This window comes from Diceros bicornis, chromosome 36, assembly GCF_020826845.1.
Source record: "Diceros bicornis minor isolate mBicDic1 chromosome 36, mDicBic1.mat.cur, whole genome shotgun sequence".
Classification (NCBI taxonomy): domain Eukaryota; kingdom Metazoa; phylum Chordata; class Mammalia; order Perissodactyla; family Rhinocerotidae; genus Diceros; species Diceros bicornis.
The window spans coordinates 8664933-8679518 of record NC_080775.1 but is presented as its reverse complement, the minus strand read 5'-3'; the positions used below and the strand labels follow the sequence as shown (position 1 = coordinate 8679518).

The following is a 14586-nucleotide window of genomic DNA, read 5'->3' as shown; positions in this document are numbered from 1 at the left end:
TAGAGTAGGGGTCAGCAAAGTTTTTTCAGTAAAAGGACAGATAGTAAATATCTTAAGCTTTGCAGACTGGATGGTCTCCGTTGAAACTACTCAACTCTGCTGTTGTAGCACAAACTACACAGGCAACATGCAAAGAAATGGGCGTGTCCTGTTCCAATAAAACTGTATTGATTATAAACAAGCAGCAGTCTGGAGTTGGCCCCCAGGCCGTAGTTTGCTGATCCTGGTCTAGAGCGATGACTGCATATGGCTCGAGGTCATTTCAGTTGTGGTATTTATTCTCATCTACTGAGCTGCTCTTGTCCAGTCATTGCCACCAGCAGATGCGTGTTGCAGAAATACATTGCAAAACAGAGATCTGGGACTTGGGGCAGTGAACAGAAGGCAGTGGGGAAAACTGGTGTTTTTTGACTCTGGCTCAGAATATGAGGAAATAAATGATGGACAGAGGGCAAAATATGTTTTCCCCTAGGCCACCAATGAAAACTTGAATTTTTTGTTTCAAAAAAATTTGCTCTTCAACAATGATAATATAGATAATTTTAAATAAATTGGAAGCACCCGTTTAAAAAAATTTTGTTGAGGCAGTTAAGATTTGCCCAAATGAGGTCATGTTTAAAAAGATTGGAGGATCTCTGAACGAAGGTGCTATATGAGTATCATACAAAGAATAAATTGACAACATAGAGCTTTGCGTACTCTTGTATCATCTGTTCAGGTTGCAGGCCTAGTTGTCAGCATCTGAAAGCATGGTCCTAGTATACCCCAAAAGCCTAGCTTCCCCTTTGTGGGGTCCTAATTTTTTTTCTCCTCCCCAAAGCTCCAGTACATAGCTGTGTATCGTAGTTGTAAGTCCTTCCAGTTCTTCTATGCGAGCCACCACCACAGCATGGCTACTGAGAGACAAGTGGTGTGGTTCCGAGACCCAGACACAAACCTGGGCCATCGGGGTAAAAGCTCGGAACTTGAACCACTAGACCATCAGAGTTGGCTCTTTGGCATCCTAATTTTGCACTCAAGTCTCTCCAGTCCAGATTGACAGACTTTCTTCGTAAAGGGCTGGGTAAGGACCATAAAGAAACTTTTGCTGCAAGTAACAATGAGATAAACTCTATAAGTCAAAGAGGATTAAATGAGATAACCAATGAGGAAGTGCTTATCAGCGTGTCAGAAAGCTTAGCTATTCCTGGGGTTGCATACCCCTGGCTGGCTGATTAAGACAGCAACTGTGTAAAATTCCTAAGAGCTGCCATGCTAACATCACAGCCACCCCCTTCTCTTGTTCAGGACACTTGACTCTCCCTCCAGATCCCATCTTGGTTTAATCCAGACTTCAGATTCTGAATGGAACAAGTATTGAGCATATGCCATGGGAGAGGTACTAGGCATCGAGGATACAAAGATAAATAAGACAGAGCCTTTTCTCTCAGGAGGTCCAGAGGAGAAGATAAGTCATGTGAAAATTGTATGCAAAGTACCCCCTATAATAGAGATATATGTAAGGTCCAGTCATGGCACGATGGGGATGCTGATCAGTTCTTTTTAGAGGTGTAGTAGGGGACGATGAATGCTTCTCTGAGGAGGGGATAGTTGAATGAGTCTTAAAGGTCTTTTAGAAGTTAGTTGAGTGGATGGGATGAGAAGGGAGAGAAGATCTAAGCAGAGAGAGAGAGGGATAGCATGTGAAAAACATGGAGGCAAGAGAAAAAGTATATGCAAGAGAAGCATCATACTTAAGTCACTTTAATTAAGGACCTTAGAATTTTGCTGGGAAAAGAAACGTGGAACAATCACATATTAATTAAATCCATCATGTCACGTAGGTGGTGGAAAGAGTTTTAGGAAAGGGAAAGAGCTTAAAGTAGTCAAGAAAAAATTAATGACAGAGGTGACATAGGAGCTAGTCCTTGATGATGGGATGCAATTTTCTTGCAAGGAAAGGAGGGAGTGGATTCTTGATTGGGGAAAAACGTGGAGAAAGGCATGAAACAAGAGTGAATATGTTATAGCCAGAAGATTCTGGCAATATTTTGGCTTAGATACGTTGAAAACCATCCTGATAAGAACATTTAGAGAGGCAGGTAAATTGTAACAAGTCCTTTCGGTGCACAGCTGAGCTGGTAAGCAAGCAAAGAACACCCCAGATTCTAAGATTGACGAGAGAACTGAGATGCAAAGTGGTGAGCACCTGAGTTAAGTGATGGTTTCTCCAGATAGGTTGCCAGGATCCGTGTCCTAGGGCCTGAGGTTTTAATGCCCATGAGGAATGGGGATGAGAGCCTGTGCCCTCAGAGGTGGAGGTGAGCCTGAGATCCTTGCATAAAGCTGGTTCCTTGGAAGGACAGCACACTCAGTGAAGTAGTTGGCAGAAGAAAACTCCTGCCTTCTCTACTCTGGACCCTCTAGCTCTCCAGAATCAATCCCCTAATGCAAATAAAATGACAAGAAAAAGTAACCAAGGATCCTCCCCAACGCCCGACAGTTAAGTTCACCTTGTTTTATAATCTCTTCCCTCCTACAACAAAAATGTCACTTTCGGTCTCATGGCGTCTTCAAGAGTATGGGAAGATGGAAAGAGACAGGGATATCATCACTCCCTGCCTGGTTGAGGGTGACTCCACATCCTCTAAGTATTTTCTTGTATATACAATCTATGTGTGCTGGTATGCTGTGTTTGCTTAGTACATAACTATTCTAGTATCTCATATTTAGCATGACCTTTTCACAGCCTCTCCCTATCTTTCTGTTATGTTCTTGGTGTTTGTCAAGGCACATCCCCGGGAGTGTAGCATGAGTGGCATAGGGTGGACCTAACCCGAGGAAACAGAAATCATGAGAACTCATACACAAGGGAAAGTTGAACGGGGCAAAGGGCAGTCAGAGAGTCAGACACCAAAAACTCTGTAGAATGAAACAGGCAGGGCTCCAGAATCCAAACATGAAGTTGGGCAATATAAAGTTCAGAATTTGGACCATGCACTGGGGACCGAGAACTCACTCATGTTAGTTAGTAGTTGTGTCAGAACAATGGATGGAGGACGTCAATTACAAAGGAGGTTGGTAAACTTAGGTGAACTTCTCTGTGTCAGCATCCTCTTATTTACTTCCGGTTAGAGTAGGAAGCCATACCCGCAGATGACCACCTGGAGCCTACAGATAGAAGTGGTAAGGCTATATGCTTGGCCAGAGGGAGCAGTATGGGATCGACAATGAGGGTAAATCCTGGTCAGTCTTAACCTTCCACATGAAGAGAGGTGAAAAAATAATCAGTTTTGAGTCCTGAGCTATTTACACATCAAGCATGAAAAATGGGTGTGTCTACGACATCATAAATATCCAAAGAAATATTATTGGCAAAAAGCTTTATAGAAAAAATGTACAATGACATTATTAAGTAAATGTTTGATAAATTTGTCAAAGCGAAGTCAAAACACTAGGTAATGAATCTTAACATTAGCCAGAGCATTAACATGGGAGAGAGTTTGCTCCTCAAATCAGAATAATGTTATCCAAACATAAAGATTAGTAAAATTTGGTCGTGTTTACATTGCAAAAGATGTTCTACTTTTCAGACTTTTTTAAAATTAAGACTGAATTGAGACAGAATTTAGTCTTTACCGATCGTTCTCTGTTAAAACCAGTCCTGAAGTAATACTCGTCTTTAGATCTGAACCTTTATAAAAAGGTGCTTTTCTCTTGCTCTGAAGAAACAATCATTTTATATTTTTATGTAGGTTGGCTAAACATATCTATAAATAGGTAATCAGAGCCAGAGTTGCAATATAATCTAGCATAGGACTACATTGAAAGAACACTTGAAATTAGAGTTCAAACAGTAAATGAAATTATAATAGCTTAAAAAATATATTTTTTTATATACAGGAGGCCTATGATTTTTCTTAATTCAGGAAATATGCTATTCATAATAGTGGGAACATTAAAATGTAGAGACCACAGAAATAATGTTTTCTACATTACTTCTAGGTGAAATTTCAAGTTAATATTTAGCATTTACTAAACTGTTTTAAAATATTGGAAGATTTGATGACTTCTATCTCCAATTTTCCATTTATATGAAGAAAGCTTATTTGTTTCTCCTCTTTCTCCAAAAAGAACATTTTGGCCAGTAGAAAAATAGTTTCAGTTTCTTTCGACAAGATTCCTCGAATTTGACTGAGACACCTTTTTTGGATACTTTATGTTTCGTAATTCTAGTTTAAAGTGTTTATTTTTAATGTCAATTATATAATGTGGTTCATTTCAGGAGATATTTATGGCAGAGTGGCGACAAGAGGGAACCAAGCGTTGTGTTATCATTGGTTTCCTTTACGAGTTTACATAACCTCTTGAAATATATTTACATTGAAGTCAGTGGAATAACATCCTTTTTTAATGTTTTGATTTCTTCTCTGAAACCAATCCATTGCTAGATTCTTTTTTTAAAGCGTAACAATGGTGTAGACATGAATATGTTATGGAGAAATGGTCTTTCTCACTCAATTTATCACATTGCTCCTAAAGTTGGGATTTAAAAAATCCTGATTGTTTGGTGTGTCAATCATGATAAGAATTCAGAAAGCTTTCCTTCAAACCGTTGTAAGACTAGTAACGTGTAAATGTAAGGTTCTGTTACGTTTCACAGAATAAGTTTTTGTGATCTTGAAATACTCCCACTGAATCATAATTGATACCCATGGACTGGCAACATCTGCTGGCAAGTCGTGGCTGCTCTGGTCTTAGCAGTGACCATGACTCCTGGGTGACTTGGGACAGCGCCATGTATGATGCCTGTGGAGTGTGCAGAGAGATGCTGGGTTGGTGGACGTATCCATTCTCCTCACTGCGGGCTTAGATGGGTAGTTTAAGGTTGCAGTGAGGATCTGATGTTGCAAACTTTGATGGAGTCACAGACTGTTTTTAGTTTTTGTCTGTCCCTTCAAATAGAATGACTACAGTGCCATACGACCACCTAGGAGCAGGACATCCTGGGCGCTGAGGGCTTCCCCCTGCTGGCTTCAGCAAGGACTAGAGGGTACAGGAGGACAATATAGACGTGCCTTCCCCTTCTCCCCACCAGTGTCCGTTGTCTCTACCCACCTAGGAAAGGAAGAATGCTGATCCACAGGCAAAGTTTGTATTGGGCATATTCCATTTCCCGGTATCATCTCTCAGGCACTCAGAGCCATCTTCATCGTACATATCTGTGGGTCTTGATTCTCTTTCATGGCTCAAATCAGACTTTCATTGTTGGGTTGTTTTACGCTATTCATCATAGATGATTTTTCTCTTGGGTTCGTTTAAAGGACTGTGTGAACCAATGAAAGAGAAAATGTCAGCTCTTGGTAAACATTTTAGAATGAGGTGAGTGATAGGACATCTTGGGAGAACAGCAGACGATTCTGCTGGAAACATGGGATGGTGAATATCTAATACTCTTGAACTTGGGTTTCCTCTGTGATGTCATGGGCTCCGCTTGTGTTATGTCTGACAACCACTAGCTTGTGGTACAAAAGCCTTTTGTGTCAGTAAGTTCCTGTAGAGTGTGGTTTGGCACAGATGCAGAAATATTTGAGAAAAGCTGCATCAATGGGTCCCCTGATGGAAGTGGTAACAAGGAGTGGGCAAGCAGCTGGGTTTTTCCTGGGCTCCACTGGTGTTTCACTCTGGGGGGTCTTATGTAATAATGCATCTCTACTTGGGAAATGTCTAACAGTCATTCACGATATGGTAGTTAGCGCAGTGGAATGCTCACCCCCTTGAGGGCTGTGCCAAGAGCCTGCAGCTGCTTGGGCTCAGGAGAGGAAGGTTCTATCCCTTGGCCCTAGTCAAGGGGCCCAAAGTGCAGAGGACAGAGCTGCCACCCGGACACCCCTTTCCTGGAAGTAGCACAGACAACGGGCAGTGTGAGTGAAGAATGGAAAGTAGGCTACATCTTTGGGGGCCCAGCTCTGCTCCTTCCTCTAGACAATGTCAGAGAACACTATGTAATTTTCTTTCCTGAAGATCCACTAGAACAAAGAGGGCCATTGCCAACCATTCTGGATGAATGGAAAATCTGAAACAGAGAGTTTATTTTTATTTATTTGCATCCCGTCTTGTTCCTGAAAGAATTCCAATGGACAGAGATTAAAAGAGTGACTTAATAATAAACTTAAGGCGGAGCTGGAATTAACTTCTAAGACATTGTTTTCAAAGGAAATACTTTTTCCTCCTTTTAACCCAAGGAAAGTACATATAAGAAGAATTTATCACCGTAAAACATTTCAAGCAGAGAATAATCCTTATTCTCTGTGATTCTACATAGCTAGGATTAAAAGGAATCTTGTCTAATGCAAGCTTCAAGGCTAAGGAACTTCTTCACTACCTGAACAGTAAGAAATACGTCCTTTTCATCTATTAGTTGTATTTGTGTACGTTTTTATCTTCCTTCATTCCAGACACAGTCTGGAATGTTGTAACGGCCCCTTCTGATTCCGTCTACGGACTGGTGTTTGTAGATTGCCCTCTTGGATCAGCAAGGAGTGTGTGGATGCTTCTGGATTGGTGCTTTCGGGACCTGGCACAGACCCACAGAGGAGACCCACTGGGCCCTTGCTGGCTGATCTCTTTAAGAATTCTGATTCCTCCTCTGCGAGGTCCTTATGTGCTCCTTATTTTTCTTTCTCTAGGCACGGATATGGTTCTCCTGCCTCTTCTCAATTGCCCTCTCTGCCCAAGGTTTATTAACGCCTCCCCAACAGGTTCACCACCTGGTCATTGGCTGCAGTGACCCAAATCTCTCTCTATACATAAGCCCAGTCCTTGTCCCTGAGCATATAGACGAATGAGGATGGTGACTTGCTGGGAGCTATTCTTGTGGCCCCAAAGAGTGAATATAACTTTACAATGTCAGGCATTTAGCCTTCCTCACTAATCAGACCTGTACCCCCAATTATATTAATCCCACGGGAAGTCTAAGCAATACATATGATCATCAACTTTATATGCCTATTTTCAAAGATCTCCAGAGAAGACGTTCCCACAGACTCCTGTGGTCACCTATAAGCAAGTTAATTTCAGGGCGTCATCACTCTGAGTGGTGTGTTTTGGGGTTACTTGTCTAGAGCAGCTGGCTTCTTCCCAATGTGCGAGGCCACTAGGGGGAGCTTTGGGGATGGGGAGAAGTCCAAGGAACATGGCGTGCTGGGGTGTCCAATATCTTTTCCTTTCCGTCAAGTTGATTGGAGAGGGCATTGGGGGTTAGGTGGTGACCAGCCTAGTCCATCCGTCTGCACTGGAGAGTCTACATCTCTTCTTAGTTACCGTGATACAATCCCAGGTTGGGAGGGACCTTAAGGGGCTGTAGCCCAAGCCCTCATGTCTTCAGGGAAGTTCAGGCCTGCAAACAAGCTTGGACTGCACGTTCCCTGCCTTTCTGGGCTGCGTCTGATGTTTCTGGAATGTGCTTACCCTGTTCTCTGGACTGTACCCTTGGAAAAAGTCTGACGAGGTTTCTGTTAATCTTCAGCGCATAAACACGTTGTGCCGAAATATCAGCTTGAGCCCACTCACATTTACTCTTTTATCTGGACACTCCCAGTCTGTCTGCCTGTTAAGCCTTCTACAGAATGCGGACCTCCCAGGCTGCCAGTCCATCTGAGGGAGGGTCAGAACCCCTAAAGGGTTAATGGATGGCAGTGACTGCAGGCAGCAGTGGCAGCGTCTGCCCCCAGGCCCCTTGGGATGAGGGATGGGAGGCCATCCAAAAGGTCCTAATGCAACTGGAAATGGAGAAACTGGGAGCCGGCAGGCCTGCTCTCCCTCGGTGCATGTGAGGATAAGTCGCAGCTGTGGCCTTACAAGGTCATAACAAACCTGTCGTTTCTGAACTAGGGAGAGGAGGGCGGAGAGGCTCCAACAGCTATTCCTAAAGCAGACCATCCATCACTGTGGGAAAAAATACCAGCAAAGGAGCCAGGCCGGCCCCCTGGAGGTCTTTACACACTATTTAGGGATCCGTGAGGATGCCAGCAGCTAAATAAACAAGTTCTGACAAGTTTCCCCTCGTCCAGGCCTGCACCCTGTAGGGCCTGGCCAGCTCTGAGCTCCCACAGAGAGCAGTGGGACTATTCCCAGGTGTCTGCCTTAGAGCTGGGCTCCCAAGCATGTGGTCTCCGGGGTGGCCACTGCTTGCAGTTGTTCTGTTGCCTCCAGCTGTGGACCTTCAGACTTTGCAGAGGTCTAGACACTCGGCTGGGAGTGACGCTGAGCCTGTCTGATGCTCACGCTGGGGTTGTGTTGGAAGGAAGCAAGGATGAGGAGTCAGAGTTGCCAGCTTCCTGGCTAATGCCATCAGTGTCAACACACAGGGCGCTCCACCCACATGTGTTTATTGTAATTATCTGATTTATTTAATTTTACTTTAACGCTATCCATCAGTCGGCTCCATGTTACTGACACATCAACCTTCTCAATATTCTCTGTCTTAGGTTCTCAAGGATGGGAGCTGTGTCTCTCTTACTTCCTTGTATTCACTCCGTAGAATTCCACCCCACTCTCTCTCATTTATTCGTGCAACCAATATTTACTAAAACCCTACAATGTACAAAATATCATGTTGGGAGGGTGGGGAAGGGCAAGGGGACAGCTGTTTTGAGGAGCTCCCTATGCGGTGTGACAAATAGACAATTTATTCACCATTCACTTATTCAGGAAACATGTATCAAGAGTCTGTCATGGGGCCAGGCACAACTGGGTATTAAATATAGAGTAATAAGACAGAAAATGTTCTTGTACTCAGAGGCGTAGATCCAAGGGCATGTGTGTACGGTGACGGATGGCAATTAGACTGGGTGGTGAACACAATGTCATCTACACATAAATAGAAATATATTGATGTACACCTGAAATTTGTGCAATGTTATAAACCGATGTGACCTCAATAAAAATTAATTACGTAAAAATATTTAAAAAAAGAAGAGTAGAATTGCGTTGGACAGATTCGTAAATGCACCAATATGCAATTACACTCTCTCTATAAATGTTGTGAAGGAAGAGAACAGGGTGCCATGCTTGAGAGAAGAGGGAAGCGACATGCAAGCCCAGAACTAAAGGCTGAGGAGGGACTAGGGGTAGTGCAGACTGTAAAGAAGAGCATGCCAGGCAAAGGGCACAGCAGGTGTGGAGGTCCCCAGGCGGGAAAGAGCTTGGAGAAGTAATGCTAACGCCACATGGCAAGTGCAGAAATAGATGTGCGTGTCGAGTGATGGGCATCTCAGAGGAGCCCATTCTTGTCTTCACGGTTGAGTTAGGAATGGCTTCACTAAGAAGGGGACGGGTGCATAGAAACGCGGAGAAGGAGGGGGAGCTCTTTGTGCAGAGGCCCGAAGTCATGAAAAAGGTTGGTGAGTTACGGAAGTTGAGTGGGTGACAAACTAGACCTTAGAGTTTATAGCGGGGTGGGAACAGCAAGAAACAAAACCGGAAAGGTAGATTGGGACCGTGTATTTTATGGAGGATCTTATATCCAAAAGGAGTTTAAACTTTATGCTGAGCTAGTGAGGAGCCACAGAAGAGGGCTGAGAACCTTCACGGAAGAGGGTTGAAAATCTAACTCTGGCAGCAACCAACGTGGGGACAGGCCGAAGCCTTTAGGAAGGGCAGGCCCTGTGTCACACCAGTTCCGTGCATGGGCATTTACCCTAAGGAAATAGCAGTGAGCACACAGATGTGTGAGTCATGAGCTTCGTAGCAGTGCTGCTCAAATGTTCAAAAATGTTAAATTATGGTATATGCATACAACAGAATATAGTGCCACCGTTACAATGAGGTGGCCGATATTTACTATGGCCATGCAAACTGTATATGAGATAGTTACTAAAAACTTTATAGCGTGATGTATTATATGACCATATTTTATCTAAAATTACATACACAGGAAAGTTTCTGAAGGTGCATGTGGTACACCAGCATTTTAATAGTGACTGCCGTTAGTGAGTGGGATTTTGTGAGTTTCATGTTTTTCTTCTGATTTCTTTTTAAATGAATTTTTTTTTTTTTTTGCATTAAGAAAAAATATAAAAGAAGAAAAAAATCTATTGGCAATCTAGGGCAGAGGTGGTCCAAGTCCCTATCATGGTCACAAGGATATTTAGGAAGAGAAGAGTTGCAAAAGGAGGTGGAATTGCCAGGACTGGGTGACTGAAGGACATGAGGGTTATGGAAAGAGGCAGGAAGATTTATCGTGATGTCTGTGTTTCTGACCTGGACCACTGGGTGGCTGGAGGTGCCATTCTCCAGGACAGAGAGCAGCAGAGGAGAAACAGTTCTGGGTAGAAAGGCTAAGCTTCCAACTTCGACATGTTGAGTCTGAGATACTTGTAGGATGCACGGGGAGAAATTGGATCTAATGAGAGAGGAGAGCTCTGGAGATTGGTCTGGAAGTTAGCAACACAGTAATTGGGAATGGATAAACTCACCTGGCGGAAGTGTGTCTTGTGAGAGGGGGACTGAGGATGTAGGCATTCCAGGGTGGGCTGAGAAGGAAGTGCCACCAAAGGCAAGAAGAAGACTGGTCAGAGAGAAGGAGATCCAAGGTGGTGCCAGAGAAGCCAGAGGCAAGCAATTTTAAGAGGGAGGGGATGGCCATCTTGGTAAATAGCCCACAGATACTTTAAAATGGCTTCCAGATAATGCTGACAAGTTTCCGGTGTGGATTCTGCTTATTTTTGCAAGACCCTTGGACACATTTCCTGGGGGTGAGAGTCAAGGTTGGGAGAGAACAGACAATTCTGCTGCCAGTGAGTCTGTCCTCTGAACAACCGGGTATGATGGGATGGAGGGAGGACAGGGCAAGTGCCCGAAGGCGAGAACAGAGACTAGAGAAGGGTTCCTAGACCCCAAGTGAAAATGGGCATTGCCGGTGCCTTTCCTTTCTCATGGAAGAACCGGGGGGAGTTGGGGGGATGGGACAGCCCTCTGTAGGATGAGAAGATGGATTTAATGAAATACTTTCATTGTTCTCATCCCCGGGTGGATGCAGAATTCAGGCGGTGCTTTCTGCAAGGATGTTATAGGAGACGAATCCGTTAATTGCTGCCAGAAATGAAGCGAAAGAAACAAAGAAATAAACAGAGTCTGTCAACATAGAGGGACCTGGAAGGAATCCCAAAATGAGCTGCATATGATAAGGGTTATAACTCAGAATCGTCTCAGCGCCAGCAGTCTTGGGGCTGAGATTTCACTGCTGCTGGTGTCAGTGTTGGCCCTGGAGTCCCACTTCCTGGGTTTTAATCCAGGCTCCCATGGGGGGCGCTATGCTGAACCCCTCCATGCCTCAGTCTCCTGGCCTGTGGAATGGGAATATTCACAGTCCCTTTACTTCGGGTGAGTTGTGAGGATTAAATGGGTCAATCACCTCAATGTCTGAAAAGCACTCGCACTTGCCCTGATACCTGGGGAGTAGAAGCCCCCAGAAAATGCTCGCTGCCAATGTCATCATTGTGCTTCCAATTATATCATGAATCTCCACTGCTTTCACAACCCAGGAATGAAGAGGTGGGGGAAGTTAAGGCACAACTGTCATTAATTCAGTCAGGGTCCACAGGGAGAATGTTAGGTGAACATTCGTCCGCTCAGGCTAGAAACTCTTAGTTTTCTAAACTATCTAGGAAAAAATGTAATGTACGGATTTAAAAGCAGATACTTTCAGAATGGTTTTCCAAAATGGATGTTGAGGCTTCTACGAAATTCAAAGGTGGACGATGGAATGTTCGAGTGAGCAGTTTGAAGAGTGAGTAGGGATTGAAGAGTAAGACTAAGGAGTGAGGAAAAGGGACAATTCAGAAGGGAAAAGGTAAAACAGGAGTGGTTCTCTTGCAAAGACAGAGAGGTGGAAATTATAGAGTGAGAGGGTAATACATCTGAATCCGGGTTGTAAGCAAAGGCAGATAGTCACAGAATCTGGGAAGAGATTTACAAAATATTTTCAGAGGAATCACATAGTTCCTTAGCAGACCTCATCTGAAATCACTGCTCCAAACTTGACTGTGTCTCTCTGACTCTGCTGCCTCCCATCCACTGGCAGATGCTAGCAAACATGTATGGAACTTCCTGTCTGCCTGGCCCTGCTCTTAGTACTTGTCATATAGTAACTGATGTAATCTTCGTGACCACCTGATGAGGTAGGTACTGTTATTGTCCTAATTTTACAGACGGGGTAACTTAGGCCCAGTGAGATATGGCAGATAATAAGTGATGGAACTTACTACCCAGGGCCCCAGGGCCACACAGATAGTGATGACGGATCCAGGGCAAACCCAGACCACCTGCTCTGATGTCTGGGCTCTTCACCACTGGAAAAGTGCCAGATGCCATTGTGATGGCAGTCATGTAATGAGTGCCCGTTACCTGCCAAATCTCTTTAAATGTGTAGCAACAATGCTGTTTAGAGAAGACAGCACTTTCTTAAAATATCTGGTCAATTGTTTTAAAAACTCTTGTCCAGGCTCCTAGAGTTTTTCTGTTTTTAGTTTCATATGGTTTCTTTCCTCTTTCCACAAGTCATGTCTGACTTAAATGTACACTTCTATCCACTCAGCATCTCCAGAACTCACCTGTGGTATCTCTGTGCTTTGCTCGAACTGTCTCGTTTATCATCTTTGCTTCTTTTCAGAATGCCCTCCCTAGTCTCTCAAGTTATCCAGTTCCTTTAAGGCTCACACTCGTATTCCTCCTTCCCTGTGAAGCCATCCCCCGTCACTCCATTGTTTTCATTCTCTTTAAATTCCTATGGTATTTACTGTTTGTACTTTTCATTTTGTAATTTGTGAAATGTCCGTGCATTCATTCATTCACTGGACTTCTCCCCAGCGCCTCCTGTGTGTCAGGCGTTCTCCTACATGCTGGGCAATGTGAAGATGAAGGGACCCTGCCCGCAATCTAGTAAGAGAAAGAGATATACAGCAAACGAGCATTACATGGTGATGTGCGCTTTATGAGTGTTGTGAGGACAGTGCTGGCCTAAAGGAGAGGATTGGCTTGCTTTGGAGAGTTAGAAAAGGTTTCAAACAGAGAATATAGCACATTAACTGGGTTTTGAAGAATGACTAGGGGCTTGTCAGGTGAAAAATGGGCATAAGGCAGTGGGGAAGAACATACTAGGTCAAGAGAATAGCAATTGTGAACATGTGGAGGCGAATACACCATGGCCTGCAGAAGAATATGACATTTCATATATTAAACACCTGTTCATGTCTTGTATAAAATTGTAATATATTTGTGCCAATTTTTTTCATCTATGTGATAAAGTTCCTTGACATTTTTCCAAGTCCCTTTACATAGTAGGCAGTTCATTTTAACCCTGGGATTGGGGCTGGTGTGCAGTTTCCAAGCCAGGGGACATGTGGGCTAATGTGATTGGAGGTGACTGGTTTTGGTTTTGTGTTTGCCCAGACCAAGGATGCTCTCTTCACGATTCTCCACGACCTCCGACCCCAGGATCATTTCAATGTCATTGGATTTTCCAACCGGATCAAAGTGTGGAAGGACCATTTGGTATCAGTTACTCCGGAGAACATCAGAGACGGCAAAGTCTACATTCACCACATGTCGCCCACCGGAGGTAAATATGAGTCCTTCTTCTCACGTTAGCTTTGACGTGATAAGAAGTGAGTGGCTACTTTTCTGCCAAGAGACGAGGATTTAAAAGCTGAAGCTGATCACAGGAAAGGAGATAACAGGTGAGAGCTTTCCCAGACGCTTATGTTTCTCTGAACACCAAATCTGTCAATTCTCCTCTTCCAGGACCCGAACTCAGATGGTCAAGTAAGTTACGGGGGAAAATACCTGGTAGGTTTTGGAGCCTTTCCTGGTTTATCTCATGGATCCTGAACAATGAGGCTGTTTTTGTAAATTGTTGTTGAGTGTGGAGTTAAAGCCAAATAGATGATCCACTGTTTTGTGTGCTTGAATAATAGTGCCTTAGAAAGCAGCGGATGGAGCTGCCCTGCTGATCCGTTAGTCCTCTTGGCGGGGTTGTAACAGAGTGAGCAGAGCGTGAATCCCAGGTGGCCTGGGAGACGCGGATGGAAAGTGTGCTGGGCTCTGAGTCTTGGCCCACTTGGCTTAGGTATGGTGCCCAGGGAAGCGTGTAGAGGAGGGAAGAGGTCATAAAGAATTCTAAGAAGATTAGAGAATCAGAACAGGTTACCCAAGTGTGCTTGACGTAAGTTCTTTCAACTCAGGACCTTGCTGTTATCTCCATCGGTAGTTCAGTGGACACGTGACAGGTGCTCAATATGGGAGTGTTTATCAGAGCTGATCCTAACCCCCTGCCCCTTCCTTAGAGGCCCTTTACAGAGACACCGTCTCCTGGAGCTGTCATCTCGGGTAATTCTGCTTTGGTTATCCGGAAACATACAAAACACCCAGTTCAGTCGTCTTCCATCTGAGATTTTTTCATCTTTTCTATATTCATTATTTCCTAATCAAGACAAAGCTCTGATTTCCCAAATGGACCTTGATCTTGCTTGGGTGGGACTTGGATTTATAATGGGATTTCCTACCAGTCTCCACAACAACATGGTTTAGGAACTGCTTGACTGGTTG

The 14586-nt window shown here is 44.0% G+C and overlaps 1 protein-coding gene across 1 annotated transcript in view; it reads left to right on the top strand.

The window, feature by feature from the left end:
* The window catches only part of ITIH5 (inter-alpha-trypsin inhibitor heavy chain 5), an 83369-nt gene that overhangs the window by 54947 nt on the left and 13836 nt on the right, over nucleotides 1-14586 (top strand). The window contains exon 8 of the mRNA XM_058532855.1: nucleotides 13432-13600. Coding sequence (XP_058388838.1) covers nucleotides 13432-13600 — 169 coding nt within the window. The remainder of the gene's footprint in view (nucleotides 1-13431; nucleotides 13601-14586) is intronic.